Genomic DNA, 26,452 nt, shown 5'->3' with positions numbered 1-26,452 from the left:
TTGGCCTGTCAATTCTCGTCCCGATAACATATCAGCACAATGGCAAAATATTGCCCACTCCATGCAAACAGCCGCAAAATCAGTACTTGGATACCAGAAACCTCCACCAAAGAATCCGTGGTATGACCAGGAGTGCCGTGCTGCTACCGAAGAAAAAAATGCGGCATATAGGGCTACTTTACAATCAGTAGCAACGCGTAGCGCACGAGAGAGGTATCGGGAGAAAAGGAGAGAGGAGAAACGCCTTTTCCGCAGGAAAAAGAGAGAAATGGAAAAGAGGGAGTGTGAACAAATGGAGATGTACAGGAGACAGAACGAAGTCCGAAAATTCTACCAAAGAGTGAAGCATCAAACTGATGGCTTTGGTACAGGAATATCCTCCTGTAGAGATCAACAAGGTAATTTGGTAACTGATACAGATAGTGTGCTCAGGATATGGAAAGAACATTTTTCCAAACTGTTGGTATCCGATAGCAGTGAAGACGGCGAAGATACCACAGATCCAATCCCAGATGATGGTATTGAATGTATACCGCCCAGCCAAGATGAGGTAAGGACAGCAATAAACCGGCTGAAGAATAATAAGGCGGCAGGAGCAGATGGCCTACCAGCCGAGCTGTTCAAAACCGGAGGCGACACGCTGATAAGGTGTATTCATCTGCTAGTTAGCACCATCTGGCAGGAAGAACGAGTACCTGACGATTGGAACCTGAGTATCCTGTGCCCGTCCACAAGAAGGGAGATAAGACTGTATGCTCTAACTACAGGGACATATGTCTACTCCCTATTGCCTACAAGATCGTGTCAGAGATATTGTTCGAACGACTAAAGCCTATGGTCAACGAGATAATTGGACCATACCAATACCATTGGCCAGATATTTACCCTGCGGCAAATCCTGGAGAAGACTCAAGAGATGCAGATCGACAGCTACCACCTTTTTGTCGATTATAAAGCAGCCTTCGACAGCCCGCTGCGTTCAAAGGTATTCCAAGCCATGTCTGATTTTGGTATTCCTGCAAAGCTCATTCGACTTTGTAGAATGACATTAACTGAGACGAGATCCTCAGTTAAAATTGGAAAGAACCTCTCCGAAGAGTTTACTACCAAAAGAGGTTTCAGACAAGGAGACGGCCTGTCGTGTGATCTATTCAACATCCTGCTGGAAAAGGTCATACGAGACGCGAAGGTCAAAAGAAATGGAACGATATACACGAACAGCCACATGTTACTGGCTTATGCCGACGACATTGACATCATGGGTCGATCGGTAAAGGAAGTAACTGACACCTTTGCAAAAGTCGAAAGAGAATCTGCTAAAGTTGGTCTGGCAGTAAACGGCGTAAAAACCAAGTTGATGGTATCGACGCGTAATATGTCCATAAGCACCGCACCATCTGTGAATGTTGGTACCTATAATTTTGAGGTAGTAAAGGACTTCGTCTACCTCGGCACCGCCGTAAACACAACAAATAACATCAGTTGTGAAATACGAAGAAGAATAGTGTTGGCTAACAGATGCTACTTTGGGCTGAGTAAGCAGTTTAGGAATAAAGCCACCTCTCGTCAAACAAAAATAACACTGTACAAAACACTGATACTACCCGTGCTAATGTATGGTTCCGAAGCATGGGTACTTGCTCAAGCAGATAAGGCAGTGCTTTGTGTATTTGAGAGAAAAATTCTTCGAAAGATCTACGGGCCAATCTGTGTTGACGGCGAATATCGGCGTCGTATGAACATCGAGCTGTATCAACTATACAATGACATCAATATAGTTGAACGAATCGAGATACAACGATTGCGATGGCTAGGCCATGTTATAAGAATGAGTGATGATGAACCCGCTAAAAAGGCGTAAAAATACGGGCCGCATGGAGGTTCTCGCAGATCTGGAAGGCCAAAGCTTCGTTGGAGCGAACAAGTGGAACGAGATATCACAAAGCTACATATCCCAGATTGGGAAAATACAGCAGCAAATAGAGAGGATTGGAGATTTTTTCTTAGTTCGGCTTATGGAACAAATGTTCTGTAAAAGGCCAGCTAAGTAAGTAAGTAAGTCAATTCTGCGTGCACCGCCAAGCGGTCCGTATTTATACGCCTTTTAGGCGGGTTCATCATCGCTCATTCTTATGATATGGACTAGCCAACGCAATCGCTGCATCTCAATACGTTTAACAATATTGATGTCGTTGTATAGCAGAGCTCATGTGACGTCGATATTCACCGTCAACGCAGATTGGTCCGTAGATCTTTCGAAGAATTTTTCTCTCAAACACGCCAAGCACTGCCATGTCTGCTTGCGCAAGTACCAAGGCTTCGGGGCCATACATCAGCACGGTTAGTATCAGTGTTTTGTAGAGCGTTATTTTTGTTTGATGATATGTGGCTTTGTTTTTAAACTGCTTACTTTAACCAAAGTAGCATCTGTTGGCCAATACAATTCTTCTTTTTATTTCACAACTGATGTCGTTTGTTGTGTTTACGGAGGTGCCGAGGTAGATAAAGTCTTTAACTACCTCAAAATTATAGGAACAAACTTCCACAGCCGGTCCGAGCTCAATGGACGCATTGGGCGTCGACACCATCAACTTGGTCTTCTCACCGTTTACCGCCAGACCCACTTTAGCAGATTCTCCTTCGACCTTCATAAAGGTATCAGTTACTTCTTTTACTGATCGGCCCATGATGTGTATATCATAAGCATAAGCATGTAACATGTGACTATTGGTGTAGATTGTGCCACTTCTTTTGACGTTTGCCTCTCGTATAACCTTTTCCAGCAGGATGTTGAAGAGATCACACGAAAGGCTGTCTCCTTGCCTGAAACCTCTTTTGGTACAAAATTCTTCGGAGAGGTTCTTTCCGCATTGGTATGGTCCAATTATTTCGTTGACCATGGGCTTTAGTCGTTCGCACAATATCCCTGACACGATCTTGTAGGCAATAGGGAGTAGACTTATGCCCCTATAGTTAGAGCATACAGTCTTATCTCCCTTCTTGTGGACGGGCACAGGATACTCAGGTTCCAGTCGTCGGGTACTCGTTCTTCCTGCCAGATGGTGCTAACTAGCAGATGAATACACCTTATCAGCGTGTCGCCTCCGGTTTTGAACAGCTCGGCTGGTAAGCCGTCGGCTCCTGCTGCCTTATTATTCTTTAGCCGATTTATTGCTGTCTTTACCTCATCTTGGCTGGACGTTATACATTCAATACCATCTTTTGGGATTGGGACTGTGGTATCTTCGTCGTCTTCGCTGCTATTGGATACCAACAGTTTTGAAAAATGTTCTTTCCATATCCTGAGTACACTATCTGTATCAGTTACCAAATTGCCTTGCTGGTCTCTACAGGAGGATGTGCCTGTACCAAAGCCATCTGTGTGATGTTTCACTCTTTGGTAGAATTTTCGGACTTCATTCTGGCTCTTGTACATCGCAATTTTTTCACACTCCCGGTTTTCCATCTCTCTCTTTTTCCTACGGTAAGGACGTTTCTCCTCTCTCCTTTTCTCCCTGTATCTCTTTCGTGCGCTACGCGTTGCTACGGATTGTAAGGTAGCCCTATATGCCGCATTTTTCTCTTCGGTGGCAGCACGACACTCATGATCATAGCATGGATTCCTTGGTGGAGGTCTCTGGTATCCAAGTATGGATTTTGCGGCTGTTTGCACGGAGTGGGCAATGCTTTGCCATTGCGCTAATATGTTATCGGGATGAGGAGTGCTTTTATTAAGTAATTGGGCTAGTTGAGTGGAATATGCTGTGGCTATCTGTTGTGATTGCAGCTTACCGATGTCTAACTTTCGTGTTGTGTCTGTTCGTACTTTGTTTGCTACGTTTAAGCGGGTGCGTACCTTTGCTGCAACAAGGTAGTGGTCAACAAGGTTTGCGCCTCGGAACGATCGTACATCCAACACGCTCGATGAATGTCTTCCATCTATCACAACATGATCAATTTGATTTCTTCTTTTCTGATCTGGAGACAGCCAGGTGCCCTTATGAATATCGAGATGATTAAATCTGGTACTGCTAACTACCATGTTTTGTGCAGCTGCAAAGTCTATCATATCATATCTCATATCTCATACCATTGTCAGATGTTTCACTGTGGAGACTGAATTTCCCGACTGTTGGGCCAAAGATATTCTCCTTTCCAATTTTGGCATTAACATCGCCTACAATGATTTTAATGTCATGGGCAGGGCAACAGTCATATGTTTCTTCTAAGCGCTCGTAAAATATATCTTTGGTCTGTTCGTCCTTGTCTTCAGTGGGAGCATGAGCGCAAATAAAGCTGATGTTCAAGAATTTTGCTTCTAATCGAATTGCAGCGAGTCTTTCATTCACTGGGGTGAAGCTGGATACCAGATGTTTTAGTCTCCGACTAACTACAAATCCGCAACCAAACTCATGCTTTACGTCATAATATAGTGCGTCACCTTTAGGTGTTGTTGTGACGCCTTTCCCAATCCATCGTATTTCCTGTATGGCAGTAATATCGGCCTTGTACTTTTCAAGTACGTCTGCCAATGCGAAGACTGCACCTTCTCTATAAAGAGATTCCAGGTGCAGATTTGCAGATCATGGTCCTTAAAACGTTTGCGGGGTTCGTCAACTTTAGAGGGGTTTGTTTTTCTTTTCTTTCGTTTTTTCATAGTAGGCTGTTTTTTCTAGGGGAGGGTTACTAACCCGACGCCCAAACCCAAGTTTTTAACATTCTTATGGGAGAACGCGCGGCACATGTAAGCTCACTACCTTTAACGGGTGTTAAAGGCAGTTCCCCAGGTGACACCACGGGGAGGTCAGTGTCCACTTGAGATGAAAGAGTGGCCAAGATAAATCTTTGGCTTTGTCATGTTAAAACCGGTCAGGACCGTTCCTTGGTATCTTCCATCCCCTACGGGTGAACTCTTCCACTGATCCAAAAAGTGCAGTTCAAAACATTGATCTCAATTTCGCATGTATTTAAAACCGCACGGATCCGTCAGTTTTGCATCATGCATCAGATCGAATAGTTTTAAAGAATGTAACGTTTTTGAAACTTAAAAAATGTGTAATTTAAATACGAAATGCCTATATAAGCAGCGGAAACATCGAACTTTTTATTTTGCAATGCACAAAGGAATTTTTACATATAAGCACCACATATAATTTTAAGTAAGATATACGATAAAAAATAGACAAAAAATTTGAATTTTTTACAAATTTTGCAATATGCGTGGCATTTGAAAACATACATCATCACAATTGACATCAATGAAAAGGCAAGGAGTCCACCTTTGCGCTTATAAAACAAAATAGCTGCCAAGTATTCATTTTTGTTGTAAAATAATTTATTAAATAGAAATTATCAGATTTTTGTTCAAAAGTTGGGTCCATTGGCTCCGCCAAATATCATCCGATTATCATCCAAAGGTGTAGGCTAGTTCTTTGCAATGTACCCCAAACATGGATGACGCTAAACATTATATCTGAACTATATTAGCTGTAGTATTCTTTTAAAATATAAATTTCCTGTGGACTTACGAACTTTTCGTTCTCAAATTTTTACGTTTTGTGGACTTTCAATATTTTCCGACAAGGGCAAATACATAGAAAAAACGCGACATAATATAATTTTCTTGTATCATACGACGTGTTTTGACTTGTACTATCATTCTGTAACAAAAAAATGCGATTTCCAAAAAAAGTAGACGTACGACCTTCTCGTGCGTAGCAGACGATCTATTCATAAGTCAGTAAATTTCCTGAATACCTGAGAAATTAGATTTAGTATTACAAATATATACTATGTACTTATTTGTTAATAAGTCCGATATCTTTGAAGTTCAGGAACTTGCAATCATTGCTAATGGCTAAATAATAGTCAGAGAGATATCTCTCTTTTCTTGGGCTTGAGCCGAAATTCTCGTTGATTTTTAAAACCATTTTACTTACCTTTTTTATAGTAGCATTTGTATTGATTTTTTCGGTCTTAGCTTTTGGTAAGAAACGCTAACTTTAGAAAACGGCAACACTGCTAAATTGCAACGTCAAAACCACAAACAATCAATTGTTGTTGCACATTCATACACTTGATACACATACAGAATAGAAGAGACAGAAGTCATTGCAATAATGGATGGAAGCTAAACAATTTCAATTGATTCGGCATTGCCGCCGTCTCATTTATTCTTCTCTCAATAAATTTACAATTTTCTTCTTATTGTTGTTATTTGTCTTTCATCTATGTGATGGTTATTTATGGTGGCGCCAATAATTGATTTCATAGATATGAGAAAATGTAGCAGGAGGAATATCGATATGAGGGGAGCATCGATCGACATGTCTTAAGGTGAAATGTAATTTAAAGTGAGTCATATTTGTGGCTACATTATGCTGCAGTTAATGATTGATTGGATATACAATTGATCAAATTTTGACAAATTACAAGTATTTGAAACCATCAAAATTCATCAAAGATAGCTACGATAGCGGTTATCTTTGGATTTAATATGCCAAAGTTCAAGATTTGAATAACTCAGCCTTTAGGGTAATGAGAGTATACACACTTTGATAGGACCAAAATGTGAGGCACATCGAAATAATGGGTTTAGACTCCAATGGATATATTCCGTATTGCAACAAGCATCGAGTTGCGTTGTCAGATGCAATTTTTACATTAAGGATGGCAACAGTCGTCAGACGCCATCAAATTGTGTCGCCATAAACTTCATTATCGGGAGACAACAAATTAGCTGAATCCCACGGCAGCGGGTTCTCTGTACCGGATTGACCCGGGACCACACAACATCAACGTTCCGGCCAGCGGCAGCCGCCTCAGTGTACATGTGTTTGTATTTGTTTCGTTTTTCTGTGCTGGGAGCGGCATATCCCGGAATGTCTGCTCGGGATTCTTTTGGTCCGTGCTGGGACGGAGGAAAACCCAGGACCAATATATTTGTGCTCGGTTTGTCACATCCGCATCTTCACCAATATCCAATCTTCGGTGAGATGCAATAGATGTCAGGAGTGGGTGCATTTAAGGGGTTGTTCTGGACTTGCCCACGCGAGGTACTACGATAGGGACTATGTTGCTGCATGCTGCGCGAACACAGCCCTCAGTGAGTCGTCGTCGTCAGATTACGAAACTCCTTCGTCGTCGGTTTACGAAACTCCCCCGCAGTCCACCCAACAGCAGCTGCACGCGCAGCATTTAACACCAGCCGTTGTTGTTCCAATCCCAGAAAATGCATCCTTTTTGCATTTTAATTGCAATGGGCTCCGAGGTAAGATCGATGAAATAGTGGACTTTATGAATCGGAAGAAGATCAAGGTAGCGGCGGTGCAGGAAACCATGCTGAACAACCACAGCTCAGTACGCTGTGATGGTTACAACGTAATAAGGAAGGATCGCACCAAATGTGGAGGTGGGGGATTAGATTTCCTCCTGCACCAGTCTGTTCAATACAGACATATCTCGCTTGAGTCTGCCTCTAATGACCCGTACATGGAATGTATGGGGGTAGCAGTCAGGTGTGGAACTGCAGAGATAGAGTTGCTGAACGTATACATACCGCCGAGAAATGGCTGTATCTCAGATTATAAGCCTGACATTAGCCCGCTTTTGGAAGGTCATAATCGTCTGGTCCTGGGGGACTTTAATGCGCATCATGAGATGTGGCATTCGGCCCTCGGAAACGACCAGAGAGGTATAACGCTGGCTTAGCAGATTGATAGCTCTACGTTTTGCTCGGTCAATGAGGACGCCCCTACCAGAATTAGAGGAGCGTGTCACAGTTCGCCAGACATAACCATCGTGTCACCTGGTCTGACAAATGACGTCATCTGGCAACTCGTCTCCATCTGCAGACCACCCGATTTAATCACCTCTGAACGCCGCACATTCGTCAATCATGGGAAAGCTGATTGGCCGAGTTTCAGAGAGTTCACCAATCACCGCTTCAGAGAATTGCCCAATCCTTCTGATGTTCGGGTAGCGGAAAGGACGTTCCGAGACATCATCAATGCTGCAGCCACTCGCTATATACCTGCTGGTCGAATACCCGAAGTAAGACCAAATTTCCCAGCAGAGGCGACGGGCTTAGCAAATGAGCGTGATGAGCTTCGTCGAACCAACCCCGACGACTCCAGAGTCAGGGAGCTGACACTGGAAGCTAATAGGCTGGTCGGCGAACATAAGCGGAGCAAGTGGTTAAATCATCTGAAGAGTTGCAACATTAAAGCCGGTATAAGTAAATTGTGGACAACGATTAAGTCACTCTCGAACCCCGGAAGGAGGGATGACAGGACCCCAGTCACGTTTGGCGACGTTACGTTGACTGACCCGAAGAGGTGTGCAAGTTACTTCAATCGACTGTTTGTCGAGCACCCCGAGAGTGACAGGGCGAAGAGTGTTACGTCGCATTAGATCTCTTCCTGCCGAGGATGAACCACCAAAGTTTACAATGGATGATGTTGCGAATGCCATCAGGAACGCTAAATCATCCAAAGCGTTGGGCCCTGACGGAATTTCCATGGTAATGTTGAAACAGCTGGATGAGCCGGCAGTGGAGTATCTCACTAAAGTTCTCAACCTGTCGCTTGCCACCCTTATTGTTCCCGAAGTCTGGAAAATGGGCAGGGTGGTCCCGCTACAGGCAAGGATGCCAGCAAAGGTGAATCGTACAGGCCGATTTCGCTTTTCCACTCCAACCATCCGGCCAAGTCTGAAACGTTGGATAATCAACTATATGTGTGGTCGCCAGTCGTATGTGGAATTCAGGAACAAGAAATCCAAGCCGCCTAGAGTGAAACAGGGAGTTCCTCAAGGAGGGATGATATCTCCGGAACTATTTAACCTCTACCTTTCCTGCATTCCGCCCCCTCCAGACGGCATTGAGATCGTAACGTATGCGGATGATTGTACGATCCTGGCGTCAGGTACCTACTCTGATGACATCTGTGAGAGACTGAACTCCTATTTAACCGATTTTACAATCTTTTTCACGCGAGGAATATGCAGATATCCGCCACTAAATCGACGTCCACTCTGTTCACCACATGGCCGGCGCAGTATAGAAGAGAGTTGAATATCAGGATCGAATTCCGACCACAAATTGCCCCAAAATTCTAGGGGTCACATTCGATAAACTGAAATGTAGGAACAAGGTCCTCAAGTCCCTAGCCGGCAGCGCTTGGGGTGCAGATAAAGAAACCTTGTTGACCACGTATAAAGCGATATTTCGGTCTGTGGTAAGCTATGCGGCTCCAGTTTGGTCCCCGAATTTATGTGACACGCAGTGGGATAAGATTCAAATTTGTCAAGACGCCGCACTGAGAACAGCAACAGGGTGCCTCCTCAAATCTACAGTGGACCATCTACATGAGGAGGCAAAGATACTTCCAGTACGACAACATAATGAGATGCTATCGTTGCAGTACATTCTCGGGTGTTACCGTGAGAGCCATCCCAATCACCTCCTGCTGGCCACCGATACACCCAGGCATATCAAAAAGGATATTCATGCTCTAGAGACGGAGGTCCAACAATATAGGAAAGAATCTCTAGTTCAACAGGCATATCGGGCAGATTTGAACAGCATTCACACGGACACAGTTGCTAAGACCATAAGCAATTATTGTGTGAATGCAGTCATCGGAGTACATCCCCCATCTATCGCAGCTGAGGAGCGTCAGCTGCCACGACAAACCAGAGTAGTTTTGGCTCAATTACGCTCGGGATATTGCAGTCGCCTAAATTCATATTGGGCGGGAATCGATCGCACCGTGCAAGACATCTGCCCAGTATGCGGCATGGGCCCGCACCATACTAAGCACCTATTCAACTGCCCCGCCAAACCTACTCATCTAACTCCAGTGGATCTTTGGTTACATCCCATCGAAGTAGCCACTTTCCTGGAACTGGACATAGACCCAGAATAAATTAAAGTTGTTTTAGTAAAATATTAAAACAACGTCTGTGGGATTAAGCCTGACTATTTTGAAAAGCAAAATAGAAGTCGTCATCCCAAATAAAATACGCCAACCCTCCTAGCTAGCAGTGATCCTTATGTAATTTTTTTGTGAGGAACTATTTGTAACAAGTAAAAAAGTTTCAGCTGGTTTTGGGGACAGATTTGTTTTCGGATGTATGCGATTTTCCCCAAAAATAACATTTCAACCCAAAGTAACGTTTCCGGCAAACTTCCCAAAGGCCATCTACAAACCATTGCGGAAACGGCCAATAGTCTTGAATTACCTCAGCCTTGAATTACCTCAAAATTGTAAATACCAACTTCCACAGTTGGTCCGCGTTCAACTGACGAATTGGTCTCTTGCGGCCTTTCATTATTCGGATGGTTTATTGCCGTCTCCAACTTGGATCTTTGATATCTTCGTCGTCTTCGTTCGTATTGTATACCAACAGTTTCAAAAAATGTTCTTTCCGTAACCTGAGAACACTATCTGTACCAGATTACCTTGCTCGTTTCAACAGGAGGATGTTCTCGCACTTTATATTGGCTACTGTACCTCTCGATTATTTAAGATTTTTTTAATATTCTCTTTTCAACTTTGAAATTAAAATCGCCTAGAAAAATTGTAATGCCATGGCAGGATACCGGTCAGACGTTTGTAATACATATCATTGGTCTGCCCGTCCTTGCCTTCGCTGGGGGTATGGGCGCAGATAGACCTGATGCTAATTTTTGTGGGGGTTTATCAGAATTGTATCAAGTCTTTCATCCACCGAAGTGAAACTGGAGACGGTTCAAATTTTGGGTATCGAAATATTTTGTCCAGATTCGATTTAAGTTCGAAGATGGGCCATATAGGTTCACTCCTTCAGGTACCTCCCCCACAAATGTTCATAAATTGTCGCAAAACTTGTGCGCACGATAACTCTTGTAGGGAATAACCGATTTGATCCATACTTTGCACATCGTGTAATTTCTACCAAACTCCTTCGGGTACCTCCCACACCAAATTTCGGAAAAGTTCAGTTTAGGACCTGGTCTCGATTTTCTTTGATTTTTGTTTACGCAAGTTGTATTCGCTGTCCTCTATATGACGCTGTAAGTTTCATTAGGGGCAAGTCCATACTTCCTGAGAAAATAGCCTGAAAGTTACAACAAACCCTCTGACATCGTGTGTAATGGTTGGAGCGTAATATAACTCTCGAGCGGATCTGCCGATTCGATCCAAAATTTGGCTTTCGTAATATTTTGTCCAAACTTAGTTCAAGTTCAAAGATGGATTATATCGGTCCACTCCTTCCGGTACCTCCCCCACAAAAGTTCGAAAATATTCCGAAAATTTGTGCGAACGATAACTCTTGAAGGAAGTAACCGATTTGGTCCATACTTTGCACATTATGAAATTTCTACCAGACTTAGATGAGGTTCCAATATGGACTCAATCGGTAAACTCCTTCGAGTACCTCCTACACAAAATTTCGGAAAAGTTCAGTTTAGGACCTGCTCTCGAATCGCCTTGGTTTTTGTTGTAACATCTTGTATTCACTGTCCCCTATACGAAGGTACAAGTTTCCTCAGGGGCAAGTCCATACTTCCTGAAAGTTGAAAAACAAACCCTATGACACCATGTTTATGGGTAGAAGCACAAGATAATTCTCGAACGGAAATGCCGATTCCGGCCAAAATTTGGCCTTCGTAATATTGTTTCCAAACTTAGTTTAAGTTCGTAGATAAAAATATTCGGAAAAATTGTGCGCACGATAACTCTTGATGGGAGTGTCCGATTTGGTCCATACTTTACACATTCTCATAATATCTACCAGATATAGATCAGTATAGGAATTCTGTAACTTTTATCGATTGAAAAATTGTTAAAATTCCTTTAGTTTTTGTAACAAAACAAACAAATGAAATTGTTGTAAAATAAACAATGAGTAAAGTTGTTAAAAAGTTACAGAATAGGCCCCCAGGTTCGAATATGGACTATATTTGTCCACTCCATCCCGTACATCCCACACAAAATTTTGGATAAGTTCACTTTAAGACCTGCTATTGAATCACTTTGTTTTTTGTTGAAGCAACTTACATTTGCTGCCTCAATTACGATGGTAAAAGTTGTTTCAGGGGCAAGACCATACTTCTTGAAAAAACAGCTCGAAGGGTGTAAAAACCCCCTATGGCACACCCATGGTCTATGTCGGTCCATTCCTTTAAGTACCTTTTTCCGCAACATTTTTGAACTTTAATCCTAATCAACATTTTTGTCGGTTCATACGACCAAAACTTTGAAACCCCCTAAATACATAAGTTTTTTTTTGTGAAAAAAGTGTTTCAATTTGCACATGCTGAGGGTATATCTCTGTCGGCAAAGCCGACTGATACTTTTTTACTTGTTAGAGGAATAAGTTAGTTAGTCATATTAACAATATTATTATCAATTCGACATAGTCACCGTGATTAGTCTAATTAACAACAGCAAAACAAAATTAACACTCACTGTCTGCCTGTCAGCCTGCCTGCCTGCCTGGCCAATTTAAACTTTTTTAAGCTACATCCATACTAACTACTGAACATACAACTATAGTATGTACGTCCATACAAATTTAAGAATTGATCATAGTCAATTGTTTTTATTTTTCTGAACAGCAGGCGCCACTTAACGTCATCTTTGTTGGTTTTTATGGTTTTCGATGAGAATATCTGAATGTGAGTTAGTTTGATATGTTTTTGTTGTAAATGCTGGCGATGACGCTACTTTTGATTGCCGGCCATTAAGTATGAAATTGATTTGAAAACAAAAGCAACAACAAACCCAATTTAAACCAAACGAATATTAGCAAAAATACATACACACACACATACATACATATGTTTGTATATTGACTCAATAAAATCGAATTAAAATCGAATTAAAATTCAAAACAAAATGGCAAAAACATAAAAAACACGAAAACATTTAACGGCAAATGAGCTACAAATTAGAACGAAGATTTTGAACGTTCATATTTTTCTTTTAACAAAGGAAATTACCCAAAACAAAAAATTATCATAAATCACCGGATGTTATTAAGATAGCAGAAATGAGGCGGAGGCGCCATCATTGTCGTCGCGTTTTTTCTTTGATCTCCTCATAACAGTATATAATATAAATATAAATATAAATATATGAATTTTGGAATGAGCATTTAGCAAAAATCAATGGGGAATATAATACAGTTAATTTGGATTTTTAAGAATTTTACGAAGATTCAAATTAGACAAAGGTGGATAAATAATGAATTTTTTAGAAGGGAGAAAAAAACGTAGATTTTTTACAGTACAATAAACGTGGATTTTTTAAAGATTTTTTTGCAACAGAATAAACGTGGATTTTTTAAAATTTTTTTAGACCAGAATAAAAGTGGAGTTTTTTTGAGATTTTTATAGACCAGAATAAAAGTGAATTTTTTAAGATTTTTTAGACCAGAAAAAAATGGATTTAAAGAGTTTTAGATCAGAATAAACCTGAAATATTAAAGATTTTTAGACAGCAATAAATGTAGATTTTTATAGACCAGAATAAATGTGAATTTTTAAAGATTTTTTAGACCAAAATAAACATGCATTTTTTAAGATTTTTTTAGACCAGAATAAACTTGGATTTTTAAAGATTTTTTAGACCAGAATAAACTTGGATTTTTAAAGATTTTTTAGACCAGAATAAACGTGGATTTTTAAAGATTTTTTTAGACCCGAATAAACGCGGACTTTTACAGATATTTTTAGACCAAAATAAATGCGGATTTTTAAAAAAAAATTTAGACCAAAATAAACGTGGAATTTTACAGATTTTTAAGACCAGAATAAACTTGGATTTTTGAAGATTTTTTAGACCAATAAATGCGGATTTTTAAAAAAAGTTTTTAGACCAAAATAAACGTAGAATTTTATAGATTTTTTAGACCAGAATAAACGTGAATTTTTAAAGATTTTTTTGACCAAAATAACAGCGGATTTCAAAAAAATGTTTAGGCCAAAATAAACGTTGGTTTTTTAATAAGCGTGAGTTTTTAAAGATTTTTTTAGACCAGAATAAACTTGAATTTTTAAAGATTTCTTTGACCAAAATAAATGCGGATTAAAAAAAATGTTTAGGCCAAAATAAACGTTGGTTTTTTTTAAAGTTTTTCGATCAGAATAAACGTGGATTTTTTACGATTTTTTATACCAGAATAAATGTGGATTTTTAACGATTTTTTAGATCAGAATTAACGTGGATTTTTAAAGATTTATTAGACCAAAATAAATGCGGATTAAAAAAATTAGACCGAAATAAGCGTGGTATTTTATAGATTTTTTATACCAGAATAAACGTGGATTTTTAAAGATTTTTTTAGATCAGAATAAACGTGGATTTTTAAAGATTTTTAAACAAAATAAATGCAGACTTTAAAAAAAAATTTAGACCAAAATAAACGTGGGTTTTTTTGAATTTTTAGATCAAAATATACGTGGATTTTTAAAGATTTTTTTGACCAAAACAAACACGAGTTTTTTAAGATTTTTTTGACCAAAACAAACACGAGTTTTTTAAGATTTTTTAGACCAGAATAAACGTGGATTTTTAAAGATTTTTTTGACCAAAATAACAGCGGATTTCAAAAAAATGTTTAGGCCAAAATAAACGTTGGTTTTTTAATAAGCGTGAGTTTTTATAGATTTTTTTAGACCAGAATAAACTTGAATTTTTAAAGATTTCTTTGACCAAAATAAATGCGGATTAAAAAAAATGTTTAGGCCAAAATAAACGTTGGTTTTTTTTTAAGTTTTTCGATCAGAATAAACGTGGATTTTTTACGATTTTTTATACCAGAATAAATGTGGATTTTTAACGATTTTTTAGATCAGAATTAACGTGGATTTTTAAAGATTTATTAGACCAAAATAAATGCGGATTAAAAAAATTAGACCGAAATAAGCGTGGTATTTTATAGATTTTTTATACCAGAATAAACGTGGATTTTTAAAGATTTTTTTAGATCAGAATAAACGTGGATTTTTAAAGATTTTTAAACAAAATAAATGCAGACTTTAAAAAAAAATTTAGACCAAAATAAACGTGGGTTTTTTTGAATTTTTAGATCAAAATATACGTGGATTTTTAAAGATTTTTTTGACCAAAACAAACACGAGTTTTTTAAGATTTTTTTGACCAAAACAAACACGAGTTTTTTAAGATTTTTTAGACCAGAATAAACGTGGATTTTTAAAGATTTTTTAGACCAGAATAAACGTGGATTTTTAAAGATTTTTTTAGACCAGAATAAACGTGGATTTTTAAAGATTTTCTTAAACTAGAATAAACGTGGATTTTTAAAGATTTTTTGAACCAGAATATACGGGAATTTTTAAAGATTTTTTAGACCAGAATAAACGTGAATTTTTAAAGATTTTTTTGACCAAAATAACAGCGGATTTCAAAAAAATGTTTAGGCCAAAATAAACGTTGGTTTTTTAATAAGCGTGAGTTTTTAAAGATTTTTTTAGACCAGAATAAACTTGAATTTTTAAAGATTTCTTTGACCAAAATAAATGCGGATTAAAAAAAATGTTTAGGCCAAAATAAACGTTGGTTTTTTTTAAAGTTTTTCGATCAGAATAAACGTGGATTTTTTACGATTTTTTATACCAGAATAAATGTGGATTTTTAACGATTTTTTAGATCAGAATTAACGTGGATTTTTAAAGATTTATTAGACCAAAATAAATGCGGATTAAAAAAATTAGACCGAAATAAGCGTGGTATTTTATAGATTTTTTATACCAGAATAAACGTGGATTTTTAAAGATTTTTTTAGATCAGAATAAACGTGGATTTTTAAAGATTTTTAAACAAAATAAATGCAGACTTTAAAAAAAAATTTAGACCAAAATAAACGTGGGTTTTTTTGAATTTTTAGATCAAAATATACGTGGATTTTTAAAGATTTTTTTGACCAAAACAAACACGAGTTTTTTAAGATTTTTTTGACCAAAACAAACACGAGTTTTTTAAGATTTTTTAGACCAGAATAAACGTGGATTTTTAAAGATTTTTTAGACCAGAATAAACGTGGATTTTTAAAGATTTTTTTAGACCAGAATAAACGTGGATTTTTAAAGATTTTTTTAGACCAGAATAAACGTGGATTTTTAAAGATTTTTTTAGACCAGAATAAACGTGGATTTTTAAAGATTTTTTTAGGCCAAAATATACGCAGATTTAAACAAGTTTTGGCCAAAATATATGTGGGTTTTTTTTTATTTTAGATCAGAATAAACATGGATTTTTAAAGATTTTTGACCAGAATAAACGTGAATTTTTTTAAGATTTTTTAGACCAGAATAAACGAGGATTTTTAAAGATTTTCTTAAACTAGAATAAACGTGGATTTTTAAAGATTTTTTGAACCAGAATATACGGGAATTTTTAAAGATTTTTTAGACCAGAATAAACGTGGATTTTTAAAGATTTTCTTAAACTAGAATAAACGTGGATTTCTAACGATTTTTTGAACCAGAATAAACGTGGATTTTTAAAGATTTTTTTAGACCAGAATAAACGTGGATTTTTAAAGATTTTTAAGACCAAAATAAATGCGGACTTTTAAAAAATGTCAGACCAAAATAAATGCGGACTTTTAAAAAAATGTCAGACCAAAATAAGTGTGGACTTTTAAAACAAATTTAGACCAAAATGAACGTGTTTTTTTTAATTTTTAGATCAAAATAAACGTGGATTTTAAAGAGATTTTTTTGACCACAATAAACATGAATTTTTTAAGATTTTTGTGACCAGAATAAACATGAATTTTTTAAGATTTTTTTGACCAGAATAAACATGAATTTTTTAAGATTTTTTAGACCAGAATAAACGTGGATTTTAAAATTTTTTTTAGACCAGAATAAACGTGGATTTTAAAGAGATTTTTTGACCACAATAAAGATTTTTTAAGATTTTTTTAGAATAGAATAAACGTGGATTTTTAAACATTTTTTAGACCAGAATAAACGTGGATTTTTAAAGATTTTTTTAGACCAGAATAAATGTTGATTTTTAAAGATTTTTTTAGACCAAAATAAACGTGGAGTTTTATAGATTTTTTAGACCAGAATAAACGTGGATTTTTAAAGATTTTTTCAGACCAGAATAAACGTGATTTTTTAAAGATTTATTAGACTAGAAGAAACGTGGATTTTTAAATATTTTTTTTTTTAGACCACAATAAACGTGGATTTGTAAAATTTGTTTGTTTAAAGATTTTTTAAATCAGAATAAACGTGGATTTATAAAGATTTTTTTAAATCAGAATAAAGTTGGCTTTATAAAGATTTATTAGACCAAAATAAATGCGGACTTAAAAAACCTTAAACGTGGGTTTTTTTTTTAATTTTTGGATCAAAATAAGCCTGGATTTTTAAAGATATATTTGACCAGAATAAACATGGATTTTAAAGATTTTTTTAGATTTTTTCGATTTTTTTAGACCAGAATAAACGTAGATTTTTAAAGATTTGTTTTTGCCAGAATAAACGTGAATTTTTTTAAAATTTTTTAGACCAGAATAGACATGGATTTTTTTTAACATTTTTTAGACCAGAATTTTTAACATTTTTTAGACCAGAATAAACATGGATTTTTTAAGATTTTTTTAGACCAGAATAAAAGTGAATTTTTTTAAGATTTTGTTAGACTAAAATAAACGTGGATTATTAGACCAGAATAAACGTGGAATTTAGACCAGAATTACCGTGGATTTTAAAGATTCTTTTTAGGCCTGAATAAACGTGGATTTCTACAAGTATATTAGACCAGATTTTGGATTTCTAAAAATTTTTTAGGCCGGAATAAACGTGGATTTTAGACCAGAATAAACGTCAATTTTTAACGATTAACGACTAAACGTAGATTTTCAAATTGTTTTTATAAGATTTAGACCAGAATAAACGTGAACTTTTAAGATTTTTTAGACCAGAATAAATGTGAAATTTAAAGATTTTTTGACCAGAATAATCGTGAATTTATTTAAAGGTTTTTTAGATCAGAATAAACATGGATTTTTAAAGATTTTTTAGACCAAAATAAACGAGGTTTTTTAAAAAAATTTAGACTGTTTTTTTTAGGTTTTTTAGATCAGAATAAACGTGGATTTTTAAATTGTTATTAGATTAGAATAAACGTAGATCTTTTAAGATTAACAATCATGTACACAACTGTTTTTTTCTAAACAAATTCTTAATGAAGTTTTCTTTATTTTCAGATTTCCTCAACACTATCTTGCTATACAAAAATTTCTTAAAAATGCCGGAAATTCAAAGCCAATGAAAATAATGTCTAAATGTGGTAAACTTATTGACAATGGATAATTAAAATAACAACAACAACATTATCCTTTGAAATAGTTACAACAAAGTGTTTTTCAAAAGGACACTACTAAAAACTAAGACAACAACATTTTCGTTTGTTAAGAAAAAATTAAATTCAGAAAACAAAAGCCTCAACTAACCATGGAATCCCGCCTTCAATTAAAAGCCATAATTTGTCTGCTGGTCACAACCTCAACGTGGCATATTTATGCTGACGAGCAACAACCGCAACAACCCCAGCTACTCATAGGTAAGTTGTCCTCAAAATTCTAATTTATTCGATTCGATTGCAGTTGTATTCATTCTGTTCTATTCGAAAACATTAGAAAACGGATCTAAATTCACTATTGCATGTTGACCTTGTCCGTTCATTAAATTTCAATTCATTGCAAATATTATTGACAAATTCATTGATTTTCGTGGGTGATTTGAATATTCATTCACTTATTTTGGATTGTGTGTAAATAATCATCAACTATGACAAGATAATTAATCGGTTTGTATTACGACCAAATGAAATGGAAAATGCTTGTTAAACACACATAAATTGTATGCTAATTGAATTTAATATGGTGGTAACGATATTAATGTGGGTAAAGAGTTAAAAGGAGCCAATTCGTAAAAAAAAATAAAATTTTTTTGAAGGGGTAAGTCCGTATTTCCTGTGTTCATGTGTCAAAAGCTTTAAAAACCCACCATTATAAACTAAAATGATGTTTTTTCGAGAGCAAGTTCATGCTTTTCGATAATATGGTCCAAAAGCTTTCAAATTTCTTACGAGGAACAACTACAATGGTGAGTACGATAAGGAGTGACTGGCATTGGTCTAACCTTTGCACATTATTATGTCTCTCAAACTTAAATCGAGTTCGAGATAGCGTATATCAGACAAATTCCTTCCGATACCTTCCTGTTGCAGGATTGTTTTAAAATTTTCATCGAAGTTAGTTCTTGTAAAGCTGATTTTTTTGCGGGCATAACGACCCAAAATCTCTAAACACTGTCATACTAAAATTGCTGGTTGGAATGGCTCTCAAAATTAAATCTACGATGCCTGGTTATGTATACCCGTCCATGAAATGAGAAAACGTCCATCTGTGCATTCCAATAAGATTGAGGAAATTCCTGTTTTGCGGGGTGTTCAGGCCTCACATTATTGAAAGTATTCTCTAAAACAGGTTTTGTAAGTTTCTAAAGTACGTTTTTTGGCGTTTGAAGGGCAAGTATCACAAACAGTGGGAGGGAGTGACCCTAAATAATGGGACATATCGCGGTCCACATTTTAAGAAGTATTGGTTTCCCCTATAAAAATGGCAATGTTGTAGACACGACAACGACTACCCGCTATTAAAATGTCCATACGATCCGAAAAATGCCCTTAACAGCGCAGAAGTGTTGAACTTTTTCGGAGGATGTACCTGAAGAATGGACCGACTTAGTCCATCTTGGAATATCATGTAATTTTGAGAGTAATTCCTTTCAATAGTTAACCATGGTAACTTGATAACATGCCAACCAACCATTTTGGTAAGTCACCGTAACATTTAAGAACTTTTGACCCAAAAATTATGTCAGGAAGAAATAACTTGTCCTCGAAAAAGATTATATCGTTGTAATCAGAATCATACGAACTACCCTCGTTCACACAACACAATCCTTGTACAGACTTTGAACTGCACTTAAGCGAACAACCAGCCAATTTGAAAAAAGAATTTCAAAACGATTCATCTACAGTTCGTAAACTGCATTTAAGCAAACATTTTGAAATCATGTGAGGGAGGTACCCTAAAGTGGTATTCGAACTTGACCTCCTAACAACATGAGTACATTTGGAAGAAATGTTACGATGTGTAAAGTTTCGGATAAAACGTACAGTGAATTTCTAAGCTAATCAGTTGTTGTTGTAGCAATGCAAATATGTTGGTTCGTATATAGTTTTCATTTATCTGGTTCTGCTCCATCGGTGTCCAGATTGAAAACTTCTGCAACCTGGACCGGATGCGTCTATAAAGGTGAGTGAGGTCGCGGACTCAATCCACATGAGAGACATGTATTGAGCATTGTGCCATCAATTCGGTCCCAATTCTAATTGAGGCGGCTGCATCGTCTGCATCTTAATGGCGCTAACAACTCTCGTGTTTGCCTGGGAGGCTGGCATTCTTTTACAGAATTCAAACTGTGCCTTTGTACTGCCAATGTGAATTATCCAAACATGCATGATAGGCTCGTTGATCTAGAGGTTCTCGTTTGTATCTTTAGACCTCTCTCTATAGATCATGAAGACATTCCTGACTTGCCTGGGCGGGGAAAGCCTGCATCGACAACATCTCGTTGTTCTGAGTCGCCGTTAAAATCTTCGTCTCCTCATAAAGCAGTCCTCAAGACGGCATTCGGGCAGGTTTGAACATTCTTCCACTATGCAGCATACCATTTGCATACACCACAGACCGAGGTCAACAATTTTTTTGTCAGCACCCCAAATTCTGCCGGCCAGTAACTTAAGGACCTTGTTTCTACTTCGGATGTTGTTGCAAATGTCTGTGCCTTGCACAAACCACTTAAACGTGCTATCGAACGCTACTTCCAATATCTTGGGGTAGCTAGAGGGCGGAATCAGGACCCCATCAACCAATATATTTCCCATTTCAATCGTCGATGTGGTGAACAGTATGTCTGTGAATTTAGCGGCGGATATTATCTTACTCCTCAGATAGAAGAACTGACATTTAACCTATGAAGCTGTCTTCAAGACGGCATTCGGGCAGGTTTGAATATCCTTCCACTACGCAGCATACCATTTGTATACCCCACTGGCGCCTCATAGCTTACCACAGACCGATGACAACAATTGTTTTTGTCAGCACCCCAAATTCTGCCGGCAGTAACTTGAGGACCTTGTTTCTACTTCCGATTTTGTCGCAAATGGTTGCGCCTTTCATGGACAAATTGCCTGTTAAAATAACATGCGCATCTAGCATGGTCACGCCGTTGATATCAGCCGTTCAATCATCTTTTTTCCCGGATTCGAGAGTGATTTAAACGTTGCCCACAATTTCTACTTAAGCTCGCCTCCTGTTCTTTTGACTTCTGGAGTAGGTTCCCTAACTTTTGGGTTTCCAGGGTTCGTTCGACAAAGCTCTTCACGCTCATCTGCTAGTCCCTTCTCCTCTGCTGCGAAATTTGTTCAAATTTCAGGTATTCGTCTAGCAGACACATATGTAGCAAACGGCTACAGCTGTTATGATGCCAGGTTCTCTCATCTTCCCAAAGATCTGAAGGAATGGGGAGCTTTCGAAAACAGGGATTGATAAGTTCTCTGAGGCCATGCCAATTAGCTTTTGCATGGCATAGAAATGGAAGGCGGTCTGAGCCAAGGGAAATGATGATTGGAAGGTAGTCTGAACAAAGGGAAATGATGGGTTGCAAGGACATGTAATTTATCAGACTGGGTGACACAATGGTGATGTCTGACGAGCTGTGGAAATCTCCTCTTATCTTCGTAGGAGCGTTTTCGTTCACCGTGCAAGCTCATGACGAGCATTGAAGTCCCCTAGTACCAGGTGGTTATTGGCTTTCAAAAGCGAACTAGTATGAGGCATAAAATGCAGGGCACAGCTAATCATTGGCGGTATATACACTAAGGTTATGTATTTTTTACAACCTCATATCCCTGTATCATAACGTGATGAGTTTCTACGTAAGATTACATAAAATCTTAATTACAAGGTGATTCGGTGAAAAACCTCACGCACAAAATGATTTAAAAATTTGAATTTATCAGAATTATTGACAAAATATTGAAGTCACTGTAAGCAGATATATAACTAAAAATAAACGTTAGAGCCACATGAAATAACCAAACTGACAATATTTGTTTCTCTCTGAATTTCTTTAATTCTGAGAATCATAATTTCGCTGACTTTGTTGTGGAGACAATCGAAATTTAATTACAGGAACAATGCATTTCCGGGCGCTGAACAACAACATGTGCTGTTAGATGCTGCGTTTGTTGTTGTTGGAAAGACTGCGAAGATATTTCGTATTCCGACAGCGTCGGAGCAGCGTCGGAAGTGCACCCATTCCTTACATCCATTACATCTAACCGATGTAACATATTTTGTGTTGGCCCTGGGTTCTTCTCTTTCCCAGAATGGACCAAAGAGCCCGGGGCAGCTTTCCGGGCTATATTGTCGCTTCCATTGTGAAATAATATAGAACCACAAACATATAATTGTTGAGGTGACAGCCCCCAGAGTCAATCTGGTGCATAGACTGCCGTGGTATTGACATATTATTGTTGGTGTTCCTTGTCGAAAATCGTGTTTCTTGTTTTTTTTTTTCCAAATGTAGCATACCATTTCTTGGATCTGAGTCTATTTCCAGGTCTTCAAACCTGGTCGCAACCACAATGATCCTGGTGGTAATTGAGTAGGACTATTAATCATGATGCGTGTTTACTGCGTGCTAGACACCCGATTCGTATGAGTCCTGCACCAAAAGGTATGGGCAAACCAAAAGGCATGGGGCATTATTTCAGGAAATTATACTTGCCCCGAAAAAATCTCTGAAAAAGATGTCAACCAAACCATTATTTGGTTGAGGCATATTTTATTACCCTCAACATTTAGGGTAAAGGCTATACCCTTTATAAATGTATTTACACTTTGATACGAACAAAAATGTGCCTCATCGAAGTAATGAATTTAGACCCCAAGTATGTTTGGAGAAAATCTGTTTCAGACAATTTGGAGTTGATTTAGCCATGTCCGTCCGTCTGTCTGGCTGGTGCGCACGATAACTCTTGAACGATGCAACCGATCGGTTCCAAAATTTGACATTCGTAATATTTTGTCCAAACTTATTTTAGGTTCGTTAAGAAATGCTGAAAATTTTTCTCCAAAAAGGGTGCGCACGGTAACTCTCATAACTGCATGTGGTAATATTCGGAAAAAGCTTCTGTGGGATCGTTTTCAATTTTTTTCAGCAGGGTGTCCTTGCCGCCCCCTTTACGACGGTAAAATTTTTTCGGGGGCAACTTGATACTTCCTGAGATAATATCCCCAACTATGACGGCACCAACTAAAATGACAAATCCGCAAGATAACTCTCGTAGAGAGTTTCTGATTGGTCCAAACTTATCACATCGTATTATTTTATCTAGTGATGTATTGTCTCGTCTCGGAATGTTTTGAGATTTTTTCCAAAGGGTTCTTCTGATGGGTCCGGTTACGACGGCGCAAATTTTTCGGGGGCAAGTCCATGCTTTCTGAGATAATGGCCCAAAATCACAAAAAAGGTTGCTGACACCAATTAAACTGGGTAGTACGTAAGATAACCCTCAAAGTGAGAAACCCATTTGGTCCAAACTTTGTACATTGTATTATAGAATTATGTCCGAATGTTGACAACATCGGACCACTTTTCCGGGTACCTACCACACAAACTTTGGAAAGAGTGTAGGTTGGGTGACGTAGGGGATGGAAGATACCAAGGAACGGTCCTGACCGGTTTTAACATGGCAAAGCCCAGGATTTATGTTGGTCCCTCTTTCATCTCAAGTGGACACTGACCTCCCCGTGGTGTCACCCGGGGAACTGCCTTTAACACCCGTTAAAGGTAGTGAGCTAACATGTGCCGCGCGTTCACCCATAAGAACGTTAAAAACTTGGGTTTTGGGCGTCGGGTTAGTAATTCTCCCCTAGAAAAAAACAGCCTACTATGAAAAAACGAAAGAAAAGAAAAACAAACCCCTCTAAAGTTGACGAACCCCGCAAACGTTTTAAGGACCATGATATGCTGTCTCCAGACAAAAGAACAATAAATCAAATTGATCACGTTGTGATAGATGGAAGACATTCATCGAGCGTGTTGGATGTACGATCGTTCCGAGGAGCAAACATAGATTCGGACCATTACCTCGTTGCAGCAAAGGTACGTACCCGTCTAAACGTTGCAAATAAAGCACGGACAGACACAACACGAAAGTTGGACATCGCCAAGCTGCAAACACAACAGATAGCCACAGCATATTCCACTCAACTGACCCAATTGCTTAATGATAGCGCTTCTCGTCCCGATAACATATCAGCACAATGGCAAAATATTGCCCACTCCATGCAAACAGCCGCAAAATCAGTACTTGGATACCAGAGACCTCCACCAAAGAATCCGTGGTATGACCAGGAGTGCCGTGCTGCTACCGAAGAAAAAAATGCGGCATATAGGGCTACTTTACAATCAGTAGCAACGCGTAGCGCACGAGAGAGGTATCGGGAGAAAAGGAGAGGAGAAACGTCTTTTCCGCAGGAAAAAGAGAGAAATGGAAAAGAGGGAGTGTGAACAAATGGAGATGTACAGGAGACAGAACGAAGTCCGAAAATTCTACCAAAGAGTGAAGCATCAAACTGATGGCTTTGGTACAGGAATATCCTCCTGTAGAGATCAACAAGGTAATTTGGTAACTGATACAGATAGTGTGCTCAGGATATGGAAAGAACATTTTTCCAAACTGTTGGTATCCGATAGCAGTGAAGACGGCGAAGATACCACAGATCCAATCCCAGATGATGGTATTGAATGTATACCGCCCAGCCAAGATGAGGTAAGGACAGCAATAAACCGGCTGAAGAATAATAAGGCGGCAGGAGCAGATGGCCTACCAGCCGAGCTGTTCAAAACCGGAGGCGACACGCTGATAAGGTGTATGCATCAGCTAGTTAGCACCATCTGGCAGGAAGAACGCGTACCCGACGATTGGAACTTGAGCATCCTATGTCCAGTCCACAAGAAGGGTGATAAGACTGTGTGCTCCAATTATAGGGGCATAAGTCTGCTCCCTATTGCATATAAGATAGTATCTGGCATATTGTGTGAGAGACTAAAGCCTATGGTCAATGAATTTATTGAACCCTATCAGTGCGGCTTTAGACCTGGCAAATCCACCATTGACCAGATATTTACCTTGATACAAATCCTGGAAAAGACCCAAGAAATGCAGATCGACACCTTCCATCTTTTCGTCGATTATAAAGCAGCATTCGACAGCCCTATACGTTCAAAGGTGTTCCAAGCCATGTCTGATTTTGGTATTCCTGCAAAGCTCATTCGACTTTGTAGAATGGCATTAACTGAGACGAGATCCTCAGTTAAAATTGGAAAGAACCTCTCCGAAGAGTTTACTACCAAAAGAGGTTTCAGACAAGGAGACGGCCTGTCGTGTGATCTATTCAACATCCTGCTGGAAAAGGTCATACGAGACGCGAAGGTCGAAAGAAATGGAACGATATACACGAACAGCCACATGTTACTGGCTTATGCCGACGACATTGACATCATGGGTCGATCGGTAAAGGAGGTAACTGACACCTTTGCAAAAGTCGAAAGAGAATCTGCTAAAGTTGGTCTGGCAGTAAACAGCGTAAAAACCAAGTTGATGGTATCGACGCGTAATATGTCCATAAACACCGCACCATCTGTGAATGTTGGTACCTATAATTTTGAGGTAGTAAAGGACTTCGTCTACCTCGGCACCGCCATAAACACAACAAATAACATCAGTTGTGAAATACGAAGAAGAATAGTGTTGGCTAACAGATGCAACTTTGGGCTGAGTAAGCAGTTTAGGAATAAAGCCACCTCTCGTCAAACAAAAATAACACTGTACAAAACACTGATACTACCCGTGCTAATGTATGGTTCCGAAGCATGGGTACATGCTCAAGCAGATAAAGCAGTGCTTTGTGTGTTTGAGAGAAAAATTCTTCGAAAGATCTACGGGCCAATCTGTGTTGACGGCGAATATCGGCGTCGTATGAACATCGAGCTGTATCAACTATACAATGACATCAATATAGTTGAACGAATCGAGATACAACGATTGCGATGGCTAGGCCATGTTATAAGAATGAGTGATGATGAACCCACTAAAAAGGCGTATAAATACGGGCCGCATGGAGGTTCTCGCAGATCTGGAAGGCCAAAGCTTCGTTGGAGCGAACAAGTAAAACGAGATATCACAAAGCTACATATCCCAGATTGGGAAAATATAGCAGCAAACAGAGGGGATTGGAGATTTTTTCTTAGTTCGGCTTATGGAACAAATGTTCTGTA

At 38.3% G+C, this 26,452-nt stretch overlaps 1 protein-coding gene across 2 annotated transcripts in view; it reads left to right on the top strand.

Moving 5' to 3' along the window:
• AdamTS-B (ADAM metallopeptidase with thrombospondin type 1 motif B) overlaps positions 1-26,452 on the top strand; it is a 174,300-nt gene that overhangs the window by 47,896 nt on the left and 99,952 nt on the right. For both annotated transcript variants that reach the window (XR_012411506.1, XM_073974524.1), the window contains exon 2: positions 18,238-18,593. Coding sequence is in view for 1 of the 2 variants with exons in the window: in XM_073974524.1 (XP_073830625.1) it covers positions 18,485-18,593 (109 nt within the window). In the remaining variant the exon portion in view is untranslated. The remainder of the gene's footprint in view (positions 1-18,237; positions 18,594-26,452) is intronic.

The sequence above is a fragment of the Musca autumnalis genome, unplaced genomic scaffold, assembly GCF_047663935.1.
Source record: "Musca autumnalis isolate F117 unplaced genomic scaffold, ASM4766393v1 scaffold_3, whole genome shotgun sequence".
NCBI classification, from domain to species: domain Eukaryota; kingdom Metazoa; phylum Arthropoda; class Insecta; order Diptera; family Muscidae; genus Musca; species Musca autumnalis.
Note: the sequence above shows the minus strand (reverse complement) of the source record. Positions and strands in the feature narration are given on the sequence as shown.